This window comes from Delphinapterus leucas, chromosome 2 (assembly GCF_059928025.1).
Source record: "Delphinapterus leucas isolate spDelLeu-1000000601 "Yukka" chromosome 2, BTC_Dleu_Yukka2, whole genome shotgun sequence".
NCBI classification, from domain to species: domain Eukaryota; kingdom Metazoa; phylum Chordata; class Mammalia; order Artiodactyla; family Monodontidae; genus Delphinapterus; species Delphinapterus leucas.
Window position 1 is genome coordinate 82,697,084 of NC_143130.1, and position 26,922 is coordinate 82,724,005.

The window sequence follows — 26,922 nt, forward strand, 5'->3', positions numbered from 1 at the left end:
CTTTTCTTCTCTTGTGTTTCCCACTTAAAGAAGTTCCTTTAGCATTTGTTGTAGAGCTGGTTTGGTGGTGCTGAATTCTCTTAGCTTTTGCTTGTCTGTAAAGCTTTTCATTTCTCCATTGAATCTGAATGAGATCCTTGCTGGGTAGAGTAATCTTGGTTGTAGGTTCTTCCCTTTCATCACTTTAAATATATGGTGCCACTTCCTTCTGGCTTGTAGAGTTTCTGCTGAGAAATCAGCTGTTAACCTTATGGGAGTTCCCTTGTATGTTATTTGTTGTTTTTCCCTTGCTGCTTTTAATAATTTGTCTTTAATTTTTGTCAGTTTGATTACTATTTGTTTCAGTGTGTTTTTCCTTGGGTTTATCTTGCCTGGGACTCTGTGCCTCCTGGACTTTGGTGGCTATTTCCTTTCCCATGTTAGGAAAGTTTTTGACTATAATCTCTTCAAATATTTGCTTGGGCCTTTTGCCTCTCTCTTCTCCTTCTTGGACCCCTATAACGCAAATGTTGGTGCATTTAATGTTGTCCCAGAGGTCTCTTAGGCTGTCTTCATTTATTTTCATTCTTCTCTCTTTATTCAGTTCCACAGCAGTGATTTCCACCATTCTGTCTCCCAGGTCACTTATCTGTTCTTCTGCCTCAGTTATTTTGCTACTGATTCCTTCTAGTGTATTCTTCATTTCAGTTAGTGTATTGTTCATCTCAGTTTGTTTGTTCTTTAATTCTTCTAGGTCTTTGTTAAACATTTCTTGCATCTTCTCAATCTTTGCCTCCATTCTTTTTTCAAGGTCCTGGATCATCTTCACTATCATTATTCTGAATTCTTTTTCTGGAAGGTTGCCTATCTCCTCCACTTCATTTAATTGTTTTTCTGGGGTTTTATCTTGTTCCTTCATCTGGTACATAGTCCTCTGCCTTTTAACTTTATTTAAGTTTCTGAGAATGTGTTTTTTGGTCCACAGGATGCAGGATTGTAGTTCTTCTTCAAAAGCTCAACTTTAAATAGGGTTTCTCCATTGGCCTCTGTAGCAGCTTGCACATACTGATTAAGTTGTTAGCTGTCTGTTTCAGAGCTGTTGCCTTGTCCTTTTATTTTCGAATACTGTTGATTTGGCTCAGTGTTGGCAGGTAAACGTAATGTCTCTAAGGCCAACCACGCCAGCTGCGGCAGATCATTGTAATTCTGTTTCTTGTGCCATGTTCTATCCTTTTAACTTACAATTGAAACTACCTGCAACTGGTATGACTAATCCAGTCCAATTAGAATTTTAGTATTTAAGAAAGTTAATATTTTCATCGGTACTTGTGTAGAGGTTGAAGGATTTCACATTATTTTAAATAATTAAAAAGAAAACTAAATAATTGAAATACACTATTTTAACTTAAAAAGAACTAATCTCCCTGTAGGAATATTACCTGTTTTGGCTTGCTACGTTTTCCTACACCTTGTTAACATTTAGTTAAATAATGAAACATAGAAGCAAGGACACTGATTTTAGAGTGTGGAATCTTTTCTCAGCTCTGCCAATTACAAGCAACTCTGTGGCCTTAGGCAAACAAGTTAAACCTGCTTAGCCTCTGCTTTTTCATCTGTAAAATGTGAATGATCATTCTTGATGTACCTAACACCCAGGATGCTTATAAGGATCAGGAGAGAGAATTTACGTATACGAAAGATGACTGAAATAATGCAAACACTATTTCAGTCTATAGTCTACAAATTCCATAGCATTCTCTTCCTTCAGTTCTCACTTTCTCACGTCCAGCTTATTTGCTTAAATTCAGCTAAAGAGGAATTAAGGATCATGTCTTTGGCAGCCTGGGTAGCATCTACTGCTTCGGTATAAGAATATCTTTCTCATGAAGTCTCTGCCTTACAGTATTCCCTTTGCTGGGCTCCCAGCAGACATTGAATCACTAGCTCTTGAGGCTACAATTCTTTTAAGTAGTACTCCTCTTTCTCCTGAATTCCTTTTCAGTCAACATTACGGTTAGTGCCTTGTAGAATAGTCAGGGCCAATTTCAGAATCAGAAAAGATAAGAGGGTCTCAAAGCAGGTAAAGCAGGTGTAGCATGGGGACCCCAGAGAAAAAGTTGGGAAATAAGGAGACTGAAGACCTGACCTCAGACTCTGAGGTTCAGAAGGACCAGGGTCAGACTCTGGTCCTGGAGAACAAGATAATGATGTGGATCCATTTGCTGGATCTTGGACACCAGGCAGTAGTTTTTTCCTGAAGAGCAAGGCAAGTGTCTGGTGGCTGAGGCTGAACTAAAATATCATTGGATGACCTGGGAAGGAAAATGGGATAGTTGAGCTGTCAACACATAGATCAGGGGGATCTGCTTGGGGATCAGGATTGCCCCAGAGTTTGGGCAGAACTAGTCCTGCAGGAGGTGGTCATTTGTCCCCACCAAGAGGAATTAGAGAAATGCTGGGGTTAGGAACAGGAGCCAGGCCTGTCAGTACATTGAATGCCATTCTCTATTTTCACAGAACATATTTTTCTTGCGCTCTCTCTTAGAGTCATCCATTGCCCTTATAAAATCCATGAATGGCTGAATTCTGATTTTAAAAATCTCATTTTTTTTTTTTTTTTTTTTTACCGTTCATGGTGTGCCTCGGAGTTATTTTTTCTACTATCAATCACTTCCTTATTTGTAGCCATTAGTGCTTCTGTAACTCCATAGGGTCAGTCATTTCTTATTCACATTTTTGAAAATTATTTTCAAAAAGAACAGGTTTTTTCTTTTTTCATGTTTACCATTAAAAAAAAAAAGATTTTGCAAAATGTTTATACTTCCAGCCCATACTCTGGCTGCATCTTTAGAAACTCCATCACTGTCATCTCATTGCTGAAATTCACACTTGCCACATTCCACCAGGTGTCACAAAATAAATAGTCATCTCACAAATTTCATTTTGCAGTTTTTGACACTGAAGCAGCAAAAGATGTCCTCTTATTAAATGCTGAAACTACAAAAGTCATGAAGTAATAGTGTTTTGAAGGTGTCCAACTGTTATACAAATAGAACTCTGTTTTAATGACTACCGTTGCAGTGTCTGTTTCTATCCAGTGAGATTATTCTGTGCTTGGAAAATGGCTTGTGGTAGCTCACAGTTCTTTGCTAAACTGTTCACACATCCTTGATAACAGATGCTTCCCCAAGTGAAGTATTGAGACATTGGACACAGTCCAAATTTAGGAGATGAATTAATTTTTCACTCTTTAATAAACTTTCACATATAAATATAATAAATATAAAATTTATGTATATAAATCTATAAAGAATCACATGAAAACAAAGAACTTCTAAGTTATGTTTTGAGATCTGCCTATATTTAGCCCACAATCCAATAACTTTTGGTCAACCTCTGGCTATGAAAAATTGATGCACACAATGCAATGCCTTTGCGTTTTCAGCAGAAAACTAAATTATTGTCCTTACTAAGAGAGAAGAGAAAATTGATCTTTCCAAAACCATTTCAGCAAGCATAGAAAACACAAACGGAAATTCTGTTAACCCTAAATCCCCTGAACTATCTATTTAACTGGGCTTTGGGGGTACATGTCTTTCTTTGAAAACACCTGTTAAACATAGATTTCAAACACATTTTCTAAAGGTAGACAAAGGAAGCAACTCTAAGGGCAGAGCAATATGGATGTAATAATGACATAGTATGGCCTAAGTCTGACACACTCCCAGAATGTATGTGTACAACTGTCTACTGTGTCTATGGATGGCACAGCTCTACAGACATGCATATGGGGGTACCTTTCTCTGAGGGTACACAGAGAACTCTGGATCCATATCCAGGGACACTATAACCTTACCTTGATGGTAGCCAGGACCACCTCCATTATAGTACACTGTCTTGGTGTCAGACCCTTGGTATCCTCTCGAATCATGTGCTCCTGGAAAACAAGTGAAAAACTGCTTATAAAATTACCAGTTCATTTATTTAACAACTGTTTTCAAGCAAAATCTGTATATAATCCCTGTATGCAGATATTTCCCATTTATCTTTTTCATATGAACACATTTTAGAGGATGATTTTGTCAGATATTTAATAAAAATCCATTTTGCCAAAAGAAGAAATGCTTTTGAATGTTTTAATTTTAAAATGCTTTTAAATGTTTACTTAAAAAGCAGTGCTTTGATTCATAGGTGGCTTTATTTTTCACCTGCAAGCCAATGGTAGGGAATAAAAAAGAAGAGATAAACCTGGAAAATGTGTGTCCAAGCTTTTCCATCTTAATTCCTGCTTTCTTTTCCATCTTAATTCCTGCTTTCTGTTCTGTCACACAGAGGAAGGTCCATCATGTAAGGGATTTAGGAGGTAAATTTTAGCCTCATTCAATTATCACTGATAAAACCTACTTTAAGTATAATGCTCCCACTTTATTTTCTTTCTAGGATACCCTCAATGCTTAGTCATTACCAGGAAAATTCCTAAAGAATTAACTGATTTCGGCTCTGGAGATTTCCTATATTTTAAAGTCATTTTTCAATATTTTGGAACTGATTTCCATATTAACAATGCATTTTCCGCATTGTTCACTATGAACTCTCTCTTTATTTAAAACTATTTTAGGGAAATGATGGTAGAAAGTTGAAGACAACAATAAAGGAACTTTGTCTAAAAGAAAAATGTAGAAATTCCTGACCCCCATATTGATATAATCTCCCCAGGGCGTCCACTATTCTATGTCAACAACATTCAACAAATATTTATTGAGCGCTTATTATGTGCCAGCACTGTTCTAGGTGACAGATATATTGTTTCATGAAAGAAAGACTTTTATTCTCCTGGAACTTAAATTCTAACTTATGTAAGTGCCTCTTTGTGAATTAGAAGGAAAGCTGATGTAGCTCTGAGAATACATGACTTGGTCAAGGGATCAGTGCTTTTGGTTAGTAATAAAAGGTGCCTCTTTTTCTACGGGGCACAGCTGCACATCAATACATGTGGCTTAGCAAGTGTTGCATGGTCCCTAAGTCGGCCGTCATTCACGCCCTTAGTGGGACAGTTTTGTGCAATGTACGAATTGTACAGTCACAGACAGTGGCTCATCCTTCTATTCTAGCCTTTGTCTTATTACTCTGTCATTTAGCAGAGGCCATGACTTTCTGAAGATAATCTATATGTTTTACTCACTTCTGCAGACTTTCAGTGCCTATCTATCTTGGCAATTATCACCTGCTAGGCCCTCAATATGTTTTTCGTAATTGAATCGTACTTCTTCAGCATATCCTAAATGATTCAATATGCTTGAATGGAATCACACTCCTTTGAATATTGTTGAAAACATGGTATAATGCTGGACCCGTGATATACACTTCTGCATCTCACTGCCTCTTTCTCGGATATAGGGATTTCAACACAAACATGAGTCCATTTAATATTTTAAAAATATTTAAAAAATGGGTAGTTAGAATACTAACTACCCATTGAGACCCAAAAAAAGGATGGAAATTTTTTGCCAAATTATAGAGAGAAATGCTTTACTTTATATTAAATAAATCTCTCTGACTTCATCAATCTTGACTGGCTTTTTGATGAGGTCAGATTATTTTTTAATAGATGCTAATACATAATATATGTTAGTGCTATAGAAAAATACAATTCTTGCAAGAAATGATTTTCTGGGATTTAGCCTCATTGAAATAAGGTAGTCTCTGAAAAAGTCTTGTAATGAGTTACTCCTTGCTTGCATAAATTCATAGTCTCAGATGTAGTTTTACTAACTGGTTTTGATATTGTATCACCCGTCCATAAAGATGTATTCATTTTTAAAAAAATGTTATGCCAAATAAATCTGATCCCATAAAATAGTGATAAGTTGGGCATACTTCATATACATACATTATAAAGTTCCAGAGGATGAAGTAATAGAGAATATGTCAACATCTGAATAAATGTTTGCTTAATGAAGTAATCCTAAATCATAATCACATGCAGAAAAGCAATTAGTTTCCCTCACTGTTCTATTTTCCTTGTTCTTTTAAGTAAGGTAGTCATTTGTTAATATTTCTATATAGGATTTCTGAATTTACTCATCAATACAATTATTTCAAATGATGCTTTTCCTGTGGATCAAATATGCTCTCAAATTAATACATGAAAATGAAAAGACCCATGATTTAAAATGAAAACATTGAAAGTGACATTCTAGTAAAATATGGGAAAACAGCTTTATAAAATTGGCAGTTCTGCCTAGAAGAGAACATAGGAAAACATTCTGACATAAATTGTACCAATGTTTTCTTAGGTCAGTCTTCCAAGGCCATAGAAATAAAAGGAAAAACCAAGAAATGGGACCTAATCAAATGTACAAGCTTTTCAGCCACACAGCACAGGGAGGTCAGCTTGGTGCATTGCGACCACCTAGAGGGGTGGGATAGGGAGGATGGGATGGAGATGCAAGAGGGAGGGGATATGGGGATATACGTATAGCTGAGTCACTTTGTTATAAAGCACAAACTAACACACCATTGTAAAGCAATTATACTCCAATAAAGGTGTTAAAAACAAAGAACAAACCAAAAACTCTACAACCTTTTGCACAGAAAAGGAAACCATAAACAAAATGAAAAGACAACCTATAGACTGGGAGAAAATATGTGCAAGTGATGTGACTGAGAAGGGTTAATTTCCAAAATATACAAACAGCTCATACAACTCAACAACAGAACACCAAACAACCCAATCAAAAAATGGGCAGAAGAACTAAATAGACATTTCTCCAAAGAAGACACACAGATGGCCACAGGCACATGAAAGGATGCTCAACATTACTAATTTTTAGAGGCATGCAAATCAAAATTACAATCAGGAATCACCTCACACGGATCAGAATGGCCATGGTTAAAACTCTACAAATAAGAAATGCTGGAGAGGGTGTGAAGAAAAGGAAATCCTCCTACATTGTTGGTAAGAATGTAAGTTGGTGCAGCCACTACGGAAAAGAGTTGCCATACAATCCAGCAATCCTACTCCTGGGCATATATCTGGACAAAACTACAATTCAAAAAGATACATGCACCCTTATGTTCATTGCAGCACTATTCACAACAGCCAAGACATGGAAACGACTTAAATGTCATTGACAGGTGAATGGATAAAGAAGATGTGGTACATATATACAATAGTACTACTCAGCCATAAAAAAGAATGAAATAATGCCACTTGCAGCAAAACACGGATGGAACTACAGGTCATCATACTAAGTGAAGTAAGTCAGAAAGAGAAAGGCAAATACCATGATATCGCTTATATGTGGAATCTAAAATATGACACAAATGAAGCTATCTACAAAACAGAAACAAACTCACAGACATAGAGAACAGACTTGTTGCCAAGGGGGGGTTGGGGGAGGAATGGATTGGGACTTTGGGGTTAGCAAATGCAAACCATTATAATATATAGAATGGATAAACAACAAGGTCTTACTGTATAACACAGGGAACTATATCCAATCTCCTGTGGTAAACCACAAAGGTAAAGAATTTTTAAAAGAGTGTATATATATGTATAACTGAATCACTTTACTGTATAGCAGAAATTAACACAACACAATAAATCAACCTCAGTTAAAAAATTTTCAGTTCTGTGTTTTGGCTAGAGTTTTAATTTTTTAGATAACAATATAGAGGGCTTATTGCTCTGTAATTCAAATAATAACAACTAAATGGACCAAAAATTTAAAAATCAAGGGACAATAATTGGAAAAAATGATTTAAAACTAAGTTATTTTTCCATCACCTATGGATAACATGAATCTATTTTTAGTCCTTCAGATTATTTCAGTCTTAATGAATTTAACTCTTTTAGGACATTTTATTCATAATTTGCTTTTAGTTCATTATAATCAAAAGAGAATTCACTGAATTGAGGAAATTTTGAGGCCATGAAGGGACCTAAAGTGTGATGTTTTCTGTGGACTCTGATTTTTCCCAGGTAGCGTGCATATGCCCACTGAGGATCCGGTCTCTCCCATTTAGTGTTCGTAAGATTTGAACAGGGCTGCCTGCACCCCCAGCTCAGGGGTGGGTGGGTATGTGAATTAAGCCAAATAGCATATGCCATTCCCCAGGCCACAGTGGTTGGCTTGGGAGTGGTGATAATATTCTATTAGAGTTGATGATGTGCCAGTGGATTTTGCTGGAATTCCTTGCACCAAGGGGGGGTGTTCTTTTTTTTTTTTAACAAGATTTCAAGTTCAAAAATGTTAGATATAAGCAGAGAACCATCTTACAAACAGGAAGGGAGGTTTGTTAAGGCAGTAAGTCAAACAAGGAAAGAGCAGAGTTGAGAGACAGTGAGTAACTGGGTTCTGTAACATTGTTTGACTTCCTAATCAAGCAGTGATGGAAACCAGAGTTATCCCCAGGAGTATAAAGTTTCATGGAGCAATGAATTCCTTTCTTGCTTTTGTTAGTCTGGCTTTCCATCACTTGAAACTGAAATAGTTATAGCTGATATAACAAACATTCAGTTCAGAAAACTGAAGCTGGGGGAGATGGAATATGTTTCCCGATGTCACACAGATAGCCAGGGCTATTTTTTTGGTAATAAGCCACTGTGATGTTTCACTTTCATGGTTTTCTATGAGAAACTTCAATACTATATAAATCCATTTTTCAAAGTAGGGACTAGAAATGTCAGGGAGGTAATAAGAGGGATAAAGAAAGCAATGGAGATCAAGATCCAAAACGATAGTTTGACAGTGACATCTACATTCTACTTTCCCTCTGAACCACCGACATCAATGAATACCTGTGAGAATTTTATGTCATGGTTATGTCTTCTAAATGGATTATTGGCTTTTAATTTTTTTCTGACAAAGGGGATAATGAAGGTGATATAATGAAGTACTGACATTATAGGGCACCTATTTTATCTCAGTAAGTAATTACACAGTCAAATGGATTATCCTTTGCCTGTGTTGTACACACAAAACAGTGCCAGTGATACCTAACCCTGAGCTGCCAGCTGGGGGAGGAAGCAAGATAACCTCTGTGAGTGGGAGGTGGCATACTCTTGACAGGCACCATGCAAAGACAATGCATGCGTTATCTCATGTATCCTCACAACAATTCTCTGAACCAGGTGCTAACATTGTCTGGATTTACAAATGCCAAATCTGAAAATTGGGTTAAATACTTTGGGCAGTATCACATACTTGGAAGCAGCTGAGGTAGAATTTGAGCCAAGGTGGTCAGTATCTGGAACCCATCCCCATGCTATACTATATTCTAATAGGTAGTAATGGAACAGGAACAAATATTTCAGCTACAGGCACAGTGTTGGCCTATATGTGGTCCACTGATTCATGAATGGATAAAAAACATGGTATATACTTACAGTAGAATATTTTTCAGCCTTTAAAAGGAAGGAAATCCTGCCATGTACTACAACATGGATGAACCTGCAGGACATTATGCTAAGTGAAAAAAGCCCGTCACAGAACCGCAATATGTATTTTAACCAATCAAGTTCCTATTCCAGAGGGGAAAAAAACCTGAGGTTCCCTGCACAACTGCAAAGTCTTGTGAGCCTCAAGCGATAATAAAAGGTAAGGTTATTTATACAGCAAATCCTTGTTATAATGGGGTTGAATGTCTGCTTTGATGAGTTTATTTTCCCGCATTAGGTTTCTTGCCTTAAGAGTTCTCTAGACTTTCCTGGATTTCTATGAAGCATTCTTTGCCTTTATTCATACAAAGTCAGTTTACTATAGACAAGAAAATATGCTCTCTAATTTAGTCTAATTTAAAGCAGTAATGCTTCATGCTTCAACACAAAGTCAAAAATTCCCAGTTGCTCTACGAATTGGAAAATATGAGAAATATGGAGTGTGGGGAGAAGAAGACAGTACAATTCAGTCCCTAAATTTTGATCTGATTCATTCTTAAAGCAGATTGTGAGATCCCAGACACACATTCTCCTATAGTCCTGCCGTATTCAATACCATTACTAATAGGAGGTTGGTTTCTCACAGAGTTGCAGTCAGCTCATTACTTTTCATAGACAACTAGTAATTGCTTTATTCTTATTACCTTCAGTTTGGATAGTTGTCCCAGATCTTTAGCTGCAATGAAAATCATCTGGGGTCCCTAGAGACACACACACACACACAGAAAAGGAGAGAAGAGGACTCAGTCATAAGATCTTCAGTAACTCTCAAAGTAGAAATGTAGTCAACAGACAATGTACTCTATTTTTCTTATTATATTTGTGACTTTAATGCCATAAGCCCTTAACTGGTCTATTTTACAACTTGGATCAAAGATATCTAGTACTGCTGGCAATACGACTATCTTCATATAGGCACCCTACTTCTGGAAGTTTTAGTCTGAGTTACTGAATGGGTTACTGCTAGTGTATCCAGTTTAGTGTAGTGTATGTATGACCTCAGAGAGCTTTATCTTTTCTTTCTTTATTTGTAGCAGAGGCAATTACTTCCCTCCACTCCCCACCCCCCAAAATAAATCTATGCAAAATGTCAAGATCCACAGCTGAAGAAGGTGGAGCTGGTCCACCTGACATGCCATCCAATCTATCAGAGCCCTGCCCTCGTAACTCCTCCCTCAGCCAGAGGTTTTCCCTAGTACCCCAAGGCCCTGGGGAGAGCTTGAAAAACGTCAGAATAAACATCAGAAGCACTACTAGAATACTCAGCAGTAGCCTAGAATGTTCTCACAATAAGGAAAACCAGCTATTCTGAAGTAGCAGTCTCCATGTGTTTATTGGAGCCTGTATATTCATTGAGAAATCCATACTTGGAGATCTTGATGTTTGAGAAAATTGAGGTGATGGTTAGCTTTCCTAGGGAAGATCTTATATCAAAAAATGAAATGTCATATACAGCACTTGTGCTATTATAACATGATAGATGTAGTCTTGAAAAAACTCATATTCTATAAAATTGTGCATTAGAAATAGTAGGGCTTTTGGGGAAAATAGGAGGGGGCAGTGCAAAGTCCATGCAATTTTGTTACCAAAGAACTATCAAAAACAATAAATGCTACTTTGGGAGACAGCATGAACAGCTCAAAGGGAGCTCAGTGAAGCTGGTGGCTACCTCGAGGGATATTAAAAATGTATAAAAAAAAAAACCCCAAACAACAGCACAATAGAGTATAACGTGGGCTGAGACAATGCCTGTAGAAGTGGAGCTCTGTGCACAGGGACAGGGTAGCCTGCCATGTGTGAGAGGCTAGGTGCATGTATCTGGATACAGACCGATGTGCAAGTATGCCCCCTTCCTCTTTTTTATCTTTTTAAAAACAGGATGAAAGGGCTCCTGCCTATGTAGCAGCCAGGCTGAGTGCTCTTTCCTTTTCTGCTGAAGTATATAGCTATTCTGTTATATTCCCAAGCCTCTCACCTAGAAAAATTTACTTATAAAGCAACCCAACTTGCACATTGCACTGACATCATTCCTCTATTGGCAAATTAAGTGACACGTAACTGGTGTTACAGAAATGCATTACGTGTTATAGCAGAATAAGGGGTGTGTGAGAATGTGGGGTGTGTGTGTGTGTTTCTGTATGTGATTTGGCTACCCACACGTGTAGGCTATAATGATTATACCATACACTCATGGCACGAAGCAAAACTCAAAGTGATTTATATTTAACACTCACTGTCTGGCTGTAAATCAACACAAACATATGAATCTTTGCACCTTGGAACACTTCACAAGAAAACATTTTCTATATAATCTCACCGGATAAATATGGACTGAGTGTGCATGATTAATGGTGTCAATATATAGTTTTTAGTTTATAATTACTCATTATTTGCATCAACTTATCGTCCTCAGTCACAGACAAAAAAATTATTCCATAGCAGGTGCTTGTTAGGGTTATTTCTTTCCTCGCTTGGCTCAGGATATGCTGAGTTAGCTGGACAGGGTATCACTTGACCACTGTCTGACTTCTGCTGCCAACTGATCTTTCTGGTTCTTTCTGATTTCACTGTGTGTATGATACAATCACATTCTTCAAATGCACTAAAAGATGTCTCCTGTATTAACCACCAAGTGCGAAGGTGACAGATAAAAGAGCAAAAGGGAAAAGTAAAAAAAATTCCAGATAGCAGTGTTGGCTTTATCTTCTTCAACTGTAAAATTGCAGAAAGAAACACAGCAGGCATATTCTATCAAAAATCTATTTCCCTGGGGTGGGGGGGGGTCATAATAAAATTAAATAAAAATTACATGTGTAGACCAGATAACTCTACAAGTTGAACTCTGATACATTTGTTTTTCAAGAGATAACGCTTGAAATGTCAAGCCAGTGTGAAGTATGACTGCTATTGCCACTATTTAAAAGTGATTTGTGATGGGGGTGCGGGAGGATTGCATTGGGAGTTTGGGACTAGCAGATGCAAACTAGAATGGATAAACAACAAGATCCTGTTGTTTAATACTGGGAACTACATTCAGTGTCTTGTAATAAGCCATAATGGAAAAGAAAAAAATTGATTTGTACAAGGTGATGTCATTGGAATGATCATTGCTAAGACACTGTATACCACACCCTTTTTCCCAAAATGAATTTAATTACTATTTCGTCTGGATGAAAACCATTCATTGAAACAAAAAACAATTAGATGGGCTATTGAAAATATAACCAAATGTTAGTTTGAATACTTACTGTTTGATCTGTCAGAGGAGGGAGGACAATTTGTTTTTCTATTTTGTTGAGAACTAGCTTCCATAGTTCTTTCAATATTCGCTTCAGGACTGTTTTCTCACAGATTTTTGCTGAGAGACTTAATCTGAAATGAAATAAAACACACAATCACTTATAAGTCTCTTATTGAGGTATCATCTGATTGATCAGAAATTCACATTTTCAGCACTGACATTCAAATACCTGAATAGGTCTTTGTAATTTTCAGATGCTAAATTTCATTTCATTTACAGAAAAAAAAATACATAATATCAAAAATCTGTTTCATCATATTATACATTAGGTAATTCACTGTTTGGTAGAAAATGAATTCAGAGTATTTCCTTTCTTTTGCGGCCTCTCCCGCTGCGGAGTACAGGCTCCGGATGCGAAGGCCCAGCGGCCATGGCTCACGGGCCCAGCCGCTCCGCGGCATGCGGGATCCTCCTGGACCGGGGCACGAACCCACGTCCCCTGCATCGGCAGGCGGACTCTCACGCACTGCGCCACCAGGGAAGCCCCAGAGTATTTCCTTTCTTAAATTGCATCCTAAACTGACATCAACGCTCGCAAAGTACACAATTTTTACCTGCATTCCAGACTTGTATTTACTACATGCTCCATGTTCATGGTACAGGCCAAACACCAAAGAAGCACATTTTCATCACTATCTGGCACTGGACCAACATAACAACATGGCAAACATGCATATGATTTCACTCAAGAGCAAAACTTTACCAACTTTATTTATTTTCCAGATTTACTGAGATACGATCGATATATAACATTGTGTACGTTTAGGGCGCACAGGATAATGATTTGATATATGTACATACTGTGAAACAATCACCACCGTAAATTTATAACATTCATCACCTCACGTAGTTATTTTGTTTTGGCTCGTGATAAAAACTTTTAAGATTTACTCTTAGCAATTTTCAAATATATAATTTAGTATAGTTTCCTATAGTTACTATACTACATATATGCTGTGCATTACATCCTCAGGACTTATTTATCTCATAACTGGAAGTTTGTACCCTTTGACTCCCTTTACCTATTTCCAGCCAGCACAAATTTGCTCTCTGAGTTCAGATTTTCTAGATTCGCAATTTACCAACTTTAGTAGGTTTAAGGTATTTCTTGCAAATTCTTCTCACGGTGAGATAATGATGGTAACATCATCTAGCATTTATATAACACTTTAGTTTAGAAACCTCTTCTGCAGATTTCTCACTTATTATATGAGTACCCAGTATATCCGTTTTAGAAATCAAAACCCAGCTCAGAGACGTTGGGGAACTTGTCTAAGGAAGTGAGGCTAGTAAGTGAGGGCTGAGAGCCAGTACATTGTCCAATGGCCCATGCTACCCTTGGTAAATGTGCTTGTGTGTGAAGGCCCAGCAATACATGAAGGCACGGTGCTGCCTAAAGATTTACGGAATGTACCATAATATGATGCTGAACTCTTCAAGACTCCTTTAATGAGAGTTAATCAAACCTGTTGCACACAGGGCCAAAGGTGGGGGTCATATATTTGAAGGTAGCCTCATGGACTTTCTATAGTGCTACTAAGTACTCTGTACTTTTGGACTCAGAATTTATAAACTGGGTTCTGATAGAGACAGAATTGACTTTTAAATATTTAAATATATAATTATCATTTAAGGAATTGATGTGTGAGAGGCAAAGGGAGAGATTTCCCAAACACATTTTCATGTAGAAGTATTTCTCCTATCACTGCTGTGTATAGATACCTAATATATAAAAGTACATGAAAGTGACCTCCTCTGGTTTAAGAGGAGAGTTGGGGGTCCCTGAGGCATAGCTATGGAACTCTGTAGCCCCACTGGTTTGGAAACCATTGTTCAAAGGTGGTAGTTTTACCTTCCTGGTAGATAGCTATTCACTATATGAACATAGGGTGGAAACCAGATGATGTGTCATGGAGGAACTGCAGAACCTACCCTCAGAGAAATTCCTAGGATGATTTAAGACACAACAAACCTGCCCATTTTACAGCAGATGTGTCATTTCCATTTCCAAAAGGTCTGAGTTTAAAGATTGATCTTGTTTTTATGGTCAGCTGATGTACTTGGCATGCTAACTAACCCTGTTTAAACTGGAGCTGAACCAATAGGAATAAAATTGTTGACATGTTTGCAGCTCTGCATGGGATTTCTGCTGGCTGGAAATGGCCCTTATAGCTTGTTTTATAGAGTGGTGAGGTCTTGATGGAGAAAATGGAGCATAAAGAAGTATGATGTTTTATTTAAGGAGGCTGCACAAAGAGAGTCTATACATTTATAATATAACAATTTTTAAAGGGATTGTCTCAAAACCACCTTGAAGACTTACTTTGGCCCTTAATCATTCATTTTAAATAACAAAAAATAGAGGGGAAATCTAGCAACTGCTTCCTTAATTTAGTCAGAGTTAACCAACTTGGCAATGCAAGCTGAACACATAAATTTTGGAACCTGAGCTATCTATTTTGGCTGACCACAGAACCAATTAACCAGACAATTTTCAAATGCCATGTAGACTAGCTGCTAATATGATTTCCTGTCACACAGTTGATCACATTCTCATGAAAACATATCCAGCTGCTTTTCCTACCCCCTGGAACGCCCATCCCCTATTTCCATACATCTAAACCCTAACTGCCTTTAAAGAAGACCCAACCCAAGTGGAATTTCTACTGACCATCTGAACAGGAGATTATTACTTTACACCTTATTGCATTTATTCTACTTTTCTTATTTTTTCTTTCTAAACTCTTAGCTCCTTGGGAACAGAATTAATATCTAACTTTTAAAAAAGGCCTCTAACAAGTGGCTTTATGGCTGCACATTCTGTATTAGCCCAGAAAATTTCCACAACTCTCCATGCCTCGTATCTCTTTCCAGAATTTTAAAATCTTTTACAATATTTTAAAGCTCATTGATGTTTCTCTATTTTTATATACTGTTTCTTTCTACTAAGAATTAGAGGAGATTACATACATGATGATATGATAAAGTATAATTAGAAAGAGAAAATAAGACTGAGGAAAATAAGAATCTAAATATCCTGAAAAGAAGAGCCAACCCACTTTATGTATTAGCTCTGTTTTATAGATGATGAAATGGATTCAAGGTCCCTCAACTAGTAGATAACTGTATTAGGATAACTTCAAACTTTTTGTATGTTCCACAACTTTGCTTATAGCATATGCAAAAATAAATAGCTTTGTCAATGATCAATGATGTATCTCCAAACTGCTGCCTGGAATTCCAAAAACAAAAGGCATTCCAGTAGGAGTTTTAAGAAGATCAGGATTGCTATGTCCTGCCCTCCGCTCACCATCACATTCACAACTAAATGGTAGTTTCTGTGATTCAATTAAGTCTTGTCCATAGAAAAGAGCCATCTAAGATGACACAAATTTCAAGGGGTTATATAGGAAATGAGGTTAGATAAAAGTGTCTATTAGGAAACTAAAGATATGAAGACGCCTTTCTCTCTTTCCTCCTCTTCTCTCTCTTTTCTTCCTCCCTTTCTTCTACTTTTTTCTTCTACGCCACTTGCCTACCTGCTTCCTGCTAAGCTACCTAATTACCTATTCACCTATCTTCTAGATATTTCCCCATAGCAGACAGAAAATAAGACTCAATTTTTCTACCAAATACTAAAATTAAAGTGATAAGAACATTAGTCTTACTTACGCAGTAAGGTTATAAGCAAAGGGAAATGGAATTAAGGTAGAAGTCATAAATATGTAGAAGAGGTTCTCCTTACTAATTCCTTCTTTGTTATCCTTATCTTTAAGGAAAGGTACTGTATCCCTCTTATTTATCTTGGTCTCTTTGGCATTAATTAATTTTCCACAACAGTATTAAATGAGGTAATATATGTAAACTAGTAGGTATAATACTGGTCCCATGGTAGGCATTCAAAGTTATTTTTTGCTTTTCTACCTTCAGTTCTGGTTTTAAGTATCACCATTTAAGAAATCATACCTCTTGCTGCTTTAGATCAATGGTTGCCAATTGTGAACACACTTTAAAATGTAGGTGCCTGGACCCTACTCCAAACTTACAAAATTAGAACTTCGAAGAGGAGGGATGGAACACAAGCAAAATAAACCAACCTTTTTGGTTCAGAACACTGTCTTAGTTGGTCATAAAGACCTTCATTCCCACCCACTCCCACCACTACTGGACTGGAATCTCCATGGAGTCAAGGACCTTGACTCTCCATCATCATTGTCCAGTGCCTAGATTAGAGTTTGAAACAGGTGGACACTCAAAAATAGTTATAGAAGGTGGGGTGAGGCAGCAATCTACTTGCCTCTGAGCTGAATTAACTGTAGTCACACTTGTGCTATTCTCTTCTTCAGCAGGTTTCTGACATGAAATCAGATATTCTGGAGTCAACTCAGTCTTTCTCCATGTCCAAGAAGTTGCAGAACAATATGTTATCTGAGAAGCATGAAATCCTAAATCTCTCTATGCCTCAGAGCAGCAACCTCCCTAGTTATCCATACTTATTTCCTCTCCATTTTTCCTTTTCTGTACATAGTCATTCTCATCTAGTAATGAATTAAGAGTTTTTCTTTTTTAGTGAATTGATCTATTTCTGTAGAAGCCCTTTTAAAGTTGTCCTACATAGAGGAAAATATGTTTTTTTTCTCTCAAATCCATATCAGCCAAATTGAGGGCAGCGAATCAAGAGAAAACTGGGTAGAACACTTACATTTTGTCCAAGAAGTCCATGAGAGGTCTTAATACAACCTCTGCATCCATGGCTGTACTGTTCTTATTAGATGCGGTATTTCCAGTTGCTCTCATTTGATTTAGTTCAAAACTCATCTGTTTTATGCACTCTTCAATGATAAGCTGGAAACTGAAAATAAAGAACATAAATTCTGGAATGAGAGCAAACATTTATGCCTCCCTTTGCCTGTGTCTGTTAAATTCGCCCCAGGGAGTTTGATCTGTTTGCAATGGTGTGATAGCCCTTGCTCATTAGTTTTCAAACTTATTGTTTAGCTGCAAAAAATTGCGTTGCAATGAAAGCTTACTTAGAACGCTTATATGTAAAGTAGGTAAGACTGATGCTTTTCAGGTCGAATTAACTTGAGTGGGAGATCATTCGGCTCCCATCACTCACAGTAACAGCTGAGATGTCCCTCTGAGCATCTTTTGGAAAAATGACTGTGAGTGACTCTTGGCCTCTGGGTACACCTTCTTCACTTAGCCTCTGGGACTCCACACCCTCTTAGCTTTCCTCCAACCCCACTAGCTGCTCCTTCTCCATTGTCTGACCTCTAACTATCGTAATAAGGTTGCCAGGCTTACTTAGCATATTAAAACACAGAATGCCTAGGTAATTTTAATTTCAGATAGTGAATAATTTTAGTGTAAGTATGCCCCCTGTGATACTTGGGACATATTTATATTAAAGATTGTCCATTTTTATATGAAGTTCAAATTTAACTGGGCATATGCTGTAGTTTATCTGGCAACCCTACATTGGCAATCCCACCTCTAGGCTCAATCCTTGGACCACACCATTTCTCCAACAAAAATCACTTCCGTGGGGCTCCCCTGGTGGCACAGTGGTTAAGAATCCGCCTGCCAATGCAGGGGACACGGGTTCGAGCCCTGGTCCGGGAAGATCCCACGTGCTGTGGAGCAACTAAGCCCGTGCGCCACAACTACTGAGCCTACGCTCTAGAATCTGCAAGCCACAACTACTGAGCCTGTGTGCCACACCTACAGAAGCCCACACGCCTAGAGCCTGTGCTCCACAACATGAGAAGCCACCACAATGAGAAGCCTGCGCACCGCAACGAAGAGTAGCCCCTGCTCGCTGCAACTAGAGAAAGCCCGTGTGCAGCAACGAAGAACCAATGCAGCCAAACATATATAAATAATAAAATAAAATAAATTTATTAAAAAAAAATCACTTCCTTGGCAATCATATCTAGTCTCATGATTTTCTTACCGTCTGTATACTGGTGACTGCCAAATATACATCTATAGATATGACTTCTACTCTAAAATACAAACCATTATTAAACTGCCTATGTAGCCTTTTTACTTAGATAGAAGTCTAATGAATTCTTCTCATCCAATCTAACGGAATTTTCAACATCCAATCCGTCAGCAAATCTTTATAAAGTATATTAAATCTGAGGATCAATTATTACTTCCACAAAGCTACTGCAGACCAAGCCACCATTATCTTTCACCTGAACTTGTGTAATAATTTCCTACATTATCTCTCTGTTCAACCCTCTACAGGTATCTTTTAAAATAGAAACCAGATCATGTTCCTCTCTTGCTAAAAACCTTCAATGGCTTCCAGATCCACTGGGGAAAAAAAAAAAAGCCTAGAATGTATTTCATGGAGTTAATTAAATCCCAACATATTCTGGCCCTGGAAACTTCCCTGATGTCATTTCTTGCCACTATTCCCTCTGCTTCATTGCAGTCCCGCCACAGTAGTCTCCCTGGTGTCCTTAGAATTCTCTGAGGACACTCTTATCTCATGGCCACTGTTATGTTCCCTCCCCCATGCAATTTCTCATGGGTCTGTTAGTCCCTCACTTATTACAGGCATAAGCCAAATGTCACCTCCTCGGAAAAGTCTTCCATAAATACTCCACCTGAAATGAAATTCCTATCATTCTCCATTTCCTTACAGTTCTTTATTGCATTCTCCATTATTTGACACATTACACAGTTTTTATCTATTTGTTTGTCGTCTATTGCTCCAAATAGAATATAAGCTCCATGAGGGCAGGACCGTTTTTTTCAGTGCTATATACCCACACCATGAATTCCTCAAGAAATATTGGCTGAATGTTATCAATGGACCATCCTCCTTCCACCCACCCCTATTAAACGTGTTGAACAGATAAATGAGCTGTTTAACAACACCCCATGACCTCCCCCACTTAAACCCTATGCTCTACATGCCTATAATGCCCCACCAATCCCCCCAAAACAAGAAAGAAATATACAAATACATAGAATTTAATTAATCTATCCGACAGCGTGAACATTTCAGTGCTCAAAGTAAGATAGACCTAGAAAATAAACCCTAATCGTACCAATGAATTACTTAGATATATACCACTTATATAGACAGACATCTCCCTAGATCTATCAGCCATTTTCATTAAAATTTTAATACTAAATCTAACATAAATTATACAGGATAACTATATACATGTTACATCATTATATAAACACAACTTGTTAATGTAGCTTAAATTCTAAAGCAAGACACTGAAAATGCCTAGATGAGTCTACTAACTCCATAGGTTTGTTCCCAGCCTTTCTATTAGTTTTTAATAAAATTACACATGCAAGCATCCGCACCCCAGTGAGAATGCTCTCTAAATCATTACTGTTAAATGGAGCAGGTATCAAGCACACTAACGGTAGTAGCTCATAACACCTTGCTTCACCACACCCCTATGGGAAACAGCAGTGATAAAAATTCAGCCTTAAATGAAAGCTCGACTAAGTTACATTATCTAGGGTTGGTAAACTTCGTGCCAGCCATCTTGCTCATACGATTACTCCAAATAAATAGAAAACCGGCGTAAAGCCTGTTAAAGAGTAATAAAAAATGAAGTTAAATTCTAACTAAACCCTAAAAAGCCACAGCTAACATAAACTATGAAAGTGACCTTAGTATTTCCTGATTACACGACAGCTAAGACCCAAACTGGAATTAGATACCCCACTATGCTTAGCCCTAAACCCTAATTATAATAACAAAATTATTCACCAGAGTACTACTGGCAGCAGCTTAAAACTCAAAGGACTGGCAATGTTTCACACCCCTCTAGAGGAGCCTGTTCTATAATCAGTAAACCCCGATAAACCTCACCAAGCTCTGCTAATTCAGTCTATATACCGCCATCTTCAGCAAACCCTAAGAAGGGATAAAAGCAAGCATAAATACTATACATAAAAAGTTAGGTCAAGGTGTAACCTATGGGATAGGAAGAAATGGGCTGCCTTTTCTGTTTTGAGAATGTACTTCTCACACACGAAAGTTTCTATGAAAACGAAAAACCAAAGGAGGAGTTAGTAGTAAATTAAGAATAGAGTGCTTAGTTGAACAAGGCCATGAAGCACGCACACACCGTCCGTCACCCTCCTCAAGTATTATAACAACTTCCTATAACCTATTAACAAACCCCAAGTATATGAGAGGAGACAAGTTGTAACAGGGTAAGCATACTGGAAAGTGTGCTTGGATCAATCAAAGCATAGCTTAAATAAAAGCACCTCGTTTACACCTAGGGGATTTCATAATCTATGAATACTTTGAACCACTCTAGCCCAAACCTCCACAAATTTTACTAACACAAGCAAATTAAATCAATCGTTCACTCAGCATTTAAAGTACAGGAGACAGAAATTTAAAACAACCTTTGGCGCTATAGAGAAAGCACCGTAAGGGAATGATGAAAGAAGCATTACAAGTAATAAAAAGCAAAGTTTACCCCTTTTACATTTTGCATAATGATTTAACTAGTAAACATTTAACAAAGAGAACTTAGCTAAATACCCCGAAACCAGATGAGCTACTTATGAACAGTCTGTAGAACAAACTCATTTATGTAGCAAAATAGTGAGAAGGTTTATAAGCAGACGTGACGAGCCTAATGAGCCTCGTGACAGCTGGTTGTCCAAGAAAAAAATCTTAGTTTAACTTTAAAAATTAGAAATTTTAATGTATTTTTAAATGTTAATCTAAAAAGGTATAGCTTTTTAGAAATGGATACAACCTTATCTAGAGAGTAAATAAACAACACCATAGTTGGCTTAAAAGCTCCACCAATTAGGAAAGCATTCAAGCTCAACAATAACTTTATCTTAATAGCAACAATAAGCAAATCAACCCCTAGTTTTACACCGGACTAATCTATTAATCAATAGAAGCAATAATGTTAATATGAGTAATAAGAAATATTTCTCCTTGCGTAAGCTTACATCAGTAACTGATATTATACTGATAGTTAACAGCCAATAAACACAATCCAACATTAAATTATTAAGTACACTGTTAACCCCACACAGGCAAGCACGCAAGGAAAGATTAGAAAAAAGATTAACTAAGTCTGTGAAGAGTAAGCCTTAGAATTACTGTTTTCATTCTTTACATCCTCTACACCAGTTTTGGTGATTCCTACCTAAGCAGCAGCAAATAGTAAGAGATTTAAATAGTGGAGACCTTCAGCATATCCACCATTCCTCTATGTTGTCTGTTACTTTCATACCTCCAACAATAGGAGTAATTATAATATACGTTCAGGCAGGCAAGAAAAAAGCCAGTTAGGATAATGGGGGTAAATAAAAATTTGGGAAATGATCACATCACGGGAATGGTGATGAGAAGGAGGGAGTTGATTTTAGTATTGAAATCAAGTCAGTCCCATTCCTCTTTCTCCACACACAATGATTACACAGTTCATGTTATTTAAGAAGGATCCAAATGCATCAATTCCTCACATTTTATATAGAAGTTTAGGAAGTTTCACTATATAATGCTGTCATTATTCATTAAACAGAAATAATATAAATATTTATTAAGGTATGTATGCATTCTACAAATGTTTAATTAATACTGTGTGCCAGTCTCAGTTACTAGGATACATCAATGAACAAAACAGATAAAATTCCTTATTCTTTTTGTTTTATTTTGTTTTTGTTTTTTTGCGGTACGAGGGCCTCTCACTGTTGTGGCCTCTCCCGTTGTGGAGCACAGGCTCCGGACGCGCAGGCTCAGCGGCCATGGCTCACGGACCCAGTCGCTCCGTGGCATGTGGGATCCTCCTGGACCGGGGCATGAACCCGTGTCCCCTGCATCGGCAGGCGGACTCTCAACCACTGCGCCACCAGGGAAGCCCAAAATTCCTTATTCTTGTGGCACATATTTGACCCTTTATTTTTGAATTTACCTTATAAAAATATTATAGCCTGTTGTTAAATATTTCATTTTTCTAGCTTTTGGCTTTGCTACCTAATATGGGAAATCTTTGATGTATTTTATTTTATTATTTATTTATTAACATCTTTATGGGAGTACAATTGCTTTACAATGGCGTGTTAGTTTCTACTTTATAACAAAGTGAATCAGCTATACATATACATATGTTCCCATATCTCTTCCCTCTTGCGTCTCCCTCCCTCCCACCCTCCCTATCCCACCCCTCTAGGTGGTCACAAAGCACCGAGCTGATCTCCCTGTGCTATGCGGCTGCTTCCCACTAGCTATCTGTTTTACGTTTGGTAGAGTATATATGTCCATGCCACTCTCTCACTTTGTCACAGCTTAGCCTTTCCCTCCCTATATCCTCAAGTCTGATATATTTTAAATGATCACAACTTGGGTGTTTTTCTTGCTCCTGATATAACAGGTTTATAAATATTGGTCCGTATTGTTGAGCATGTAGTCAAGGCCTGATTCTACTTCCACCATTGTGTTGTGGCTGTTTCCATCTTTGGCTCCTGACTTCTCTGTGACTTTCTTTACTAGTGATACCACCATTTCTGTCCCTCTGCATTTGACTCTTTGATCCTTGGATCTCAGTTTGCCTCTGTGGATGTGGTTCATTTCTTGGCTCTCTGTGTATTTATCTCATTCAATGGAATATGCTGTTTCAGGTTTAGGTTCAAAGGAAGCTGAATGCCTAATCACTTGGCTTTTTTCTGGCTGGACCTGCCTTTGGACTTTTGTCAGGTAGCGGTTGGGGGGAAGGGTGGCATTGGGGCTAGTGAAGAACACCCGGGCTTCTGATGTGAGAAGGGGGTGATGGTGGTGGGTGTATATAGTGAAGGGTAATGGTGGTAGATACTTGGGGCAAGAGAAAGGAAAGGTAAATAATGGTGGAAAACTTGACCTAGTTGATTTACTACTGGGTATCAGTGATCCTGCTGACTGCAGTAATAATCACCTTTGAAATAGCTACTTCCTTTTGAACTTATTCTCAAATCAGTTTGCTGGGCTGGAGGATAGACTGAGCAGAAGGTATGATACTCATGATCCAAAAATGTACAAACAGGTTCTTACAACAGACCCATATGGTAAACACCCACCAGAAGCCAGCTCTGTGTGGGGAGATGAGGCATATGGAGGAAGGATTACCAGAGAATAAAAGAGAATGACGTTCTACCTTAGCATGAATCCAGGGTGAATCAACACCTGCATTTGACCCGAAAATCTTTTGTCTCTATCAACTTTTTGTAAATACACCTAAAGATTCATTTTTTTCTATCCATTTTACAGTGGAAAAGTTTTTATTAATCAGCAGTACCAGGTCATAATGACAGACTCTGTGAGCACTCAAGATGCCAAACACACAGAAGAAATCCTATGAAATATTCCTAAATTTTTAATCTACTTAATCCAGCCAGCCACTCGCATCAAAGATATCATTAAAAGAAATGTAGCAAATCAAAAAACCAAGCTGCAAAATGCGTGTAAGCAGAAACCTAAGTGGCACAGGTTTTGAAAACGTTAAGAACATCCTTAAGATATCATTGAAGTCCTGTTGCTGAGTCTCAGTTCCCAGGTGGGTGCCCTGTGCATGTTATCAGGAACCTGGGGACCCGGGCTTCAGATGTTTGCTTTGGCTCTGTCCTGGCTTTCCTGAAAAATCACCCTACCAGCTACAGAGGGTAGAATAATTTAATTGTGGGTTTTAATAACGGTAGATGAAATGGATCTGGGGCAATTAATTATGCACTTAACTTTAAAACTCTAGACCACTAATTTAGACTGTAAGAAGGGTGGATTCAGTTTGACTTCACAGCATAAAGTCCAGCATGAAATTATCCAGTTTGACTTCACAGCATGATCACGCTGATCATTATGGACTTCCCACCTACCCTGAGTGTGTGATGCAGACCTGGTTGGCAGTATGGGAAATAAATCTATGGCAACAAAGATATAATGATTATTCTTTTTATAAGGAAAGCATGACATCTGGGCTGTTTATTTCAACAATCCTAGCTCTCTTAGAGCTATATTTAAAAAATAATGAAGAAATACAAACAGGGTAACAAGGAGTTTCAATATCTAGGTTAAATAGCTGACTTCATATGACTAAAGTACTTCAAGTGCCCTCCTAAAGGCGTCTCTCCTTATTCCATAACTGAAGTTTGCTAAGTTTTTCCAATCATATTATATATTTCAGCCTTTGTAACCTGAATATTCCCCCATCTTAAACAAAACAGAATAAAAAGTACTTGTTCAGAGGATGATTTGGATACATTACAGAAAATAATTTGAATATCCTTTTTTTATTTAATTATAGTTTCTATCCTGTTTAGTCATCTTATTTCCCGTAAGGTTCTGAACACCTCTAGCTATTCCTGACCCCTTTTGTCTCCCCTTAACTTTGCTAAATAATCTCTATTTTTGCCTTTGTAGCTGAAGGCAACAGTCCTTCTGCTAATCACATGTCAACTTACAACTAGAATAAAGAGAGGTAAGCCTCTAAGTGTCACCCCAAGTCAGAGCCAACGAGCCCCCAAATCTCTGGGACAATGTCTGCCTCTCCAACTCCTTGTAAGCAGAAACTTCAAACTACTTATTAACATTTAGGCCAAGTATGCAGGATCATCCAGGTCAGCTAACAACACAAAGCAGAAGGCAGAGCTACGACCCTAAAAGCTCAACACATCAAGACTGCATCTGGCCCAGCACTTAAACTTTGAGAGGGGGTTCCATGAAAATAATGAACACAGCTCTGATACTGAAGAGAAGTCCAAGCAGAGGATTTTTCTTTACTTTGCCTCATTTCTACATTTGAGAAAAAATATGATACTTTCAGTGTCTTTTTTGTTTTAGTCTTTTGGATTTAAGAGTGGCAAAACTAATCAATGAATGTGTGTTAAGCATGTATCTTTCCAAAACACACTAATAAGTGATGACTGAGATTCAAAGAGATAACTAGCCCTCTCCATAAGAGTAAATTTCAGTCTTATTTGAGAACTGAAGACATAGCTTCAAATAATAAGTCAACATTTATTGAACTAATATTTAAAGCAAATTCTGTATGAAATTAATGAACCTCATCAAAAATGTGTTTGATTTACCATTGCATTAAAAACAAAAACAAAAACAAAAAACCCCACATAGGAATAAACCTACATAAGGAGGCAAGAGACCTGTACTACAAAAACTATAAGATGCTGAAAGAAATCAAAGACCACACAAACAGGTGGAAAGATACTGTGTTCTTGGATTGGAAGGATCAATACTGTTAAAATGACCATACTACCCAAGGCAATCTTCAGATTCAATGCAAACCCTATCAAATTATCAATGGCATTTTTCACACAACTGAAACAAAAAATTTAAAAATTTTTATGGAAACACAAAAGACCCTGAATAGCCAAAGCAATCTTGAGAAAGAGCAGAGCTGGAGGAATCATGCTCCCTGACTTCAGACTATGCTACAGACTATACTACAAAGCTACAGTAATCAATACAGTATGGTACTGGCATGAAAACAGACACATAAATCAATGGAAAAGGACAGAAAGCCCAGAAATAAACCCATGCACTTATGGTCAATTAGTTTATGACAAAGGAGGCAAGGGTACACAATGGAGAAAAGAGAGTCTCTTCAATAAGTGGTGCTGGGAAAACTGGACAGCTACATGTAAAAGAATGAAATTAGAACATTCTCTAACACCATATACAAAAATAAACTCAAAGTGGATTAAAGACCTAAATATAAGACTGGATACTATAAAACTCTTAGAGGAAAACATAGGCAGAACACTCTTTGACATAAATCACAGCGATATTTTTTGGATCTGTCTCCTGAAGGAAATAAAAGCGAAAATAAACAAATGGGACCTCATTAAACTTAAAAACTTTTGCACAGCAGAGGAAACCATCAACAAAATGAAAAGACAACCTACTGAATGGGAGAAAATATTTGCAAATGATATGACCGATAAGGGATAAATTCTAATCTATTTTAACATTTGCTGATGAGATGACGGCTTTTTCCTATAGATCCAAAGTGAAGTTTATCTAGGATGAACTTCTCATTCTTTAGAAACACACCACAGGCAAGCAAAGTTAATTAAAAAAAAAAAAAAAGACAAAACATAGATATGTCAGTAGTTTCCCATGAGCTAATTGCATTAACATTTCTAAAGCCTAAAACAAATCACCCTGACTTAATTCAGTTATGGGGTTAAGAGT

At 37.5% G+C, this 26,922-nt stretch overlaps 1 protein-coding gene across 1 annotated transcript in view; it reads right to left on the bottom strand.

Annotated features, from left to right (window-relative positions):
* Nucleotides 1-26,922, bottom strand: part of UNC13C (unc-13 homolog C) — a 385,689-nt gene that overhangs the window by 53,451 nt on the left and 305,316 nt on the right. The window contains exons 21-24 of the mRNA XM_089906237.1: nucleotides 17,425-17,574; nucleotides 12,670-12,793; nucleotides 10,066-10,122; nucleotides 3,836-3,916 (exon numbers count right to left, since the gene is read on the bottom strand). Coding sequence (XP_089762363.1) covers nucleotides 3,836-3,916; nucleotides 10,066-10,122; nucleotides 12,670-12,793; nucleotides 17,425-17,574 — 412 coding nt within the window. The remainder of the gene's footprint in view (nucleotides 1-3,835; nucleotides 3,917-10,065; nucleotides 10,123-12,669; nucleotides 12,794-17,424; nucleotides 17,575-26,922) is intronic.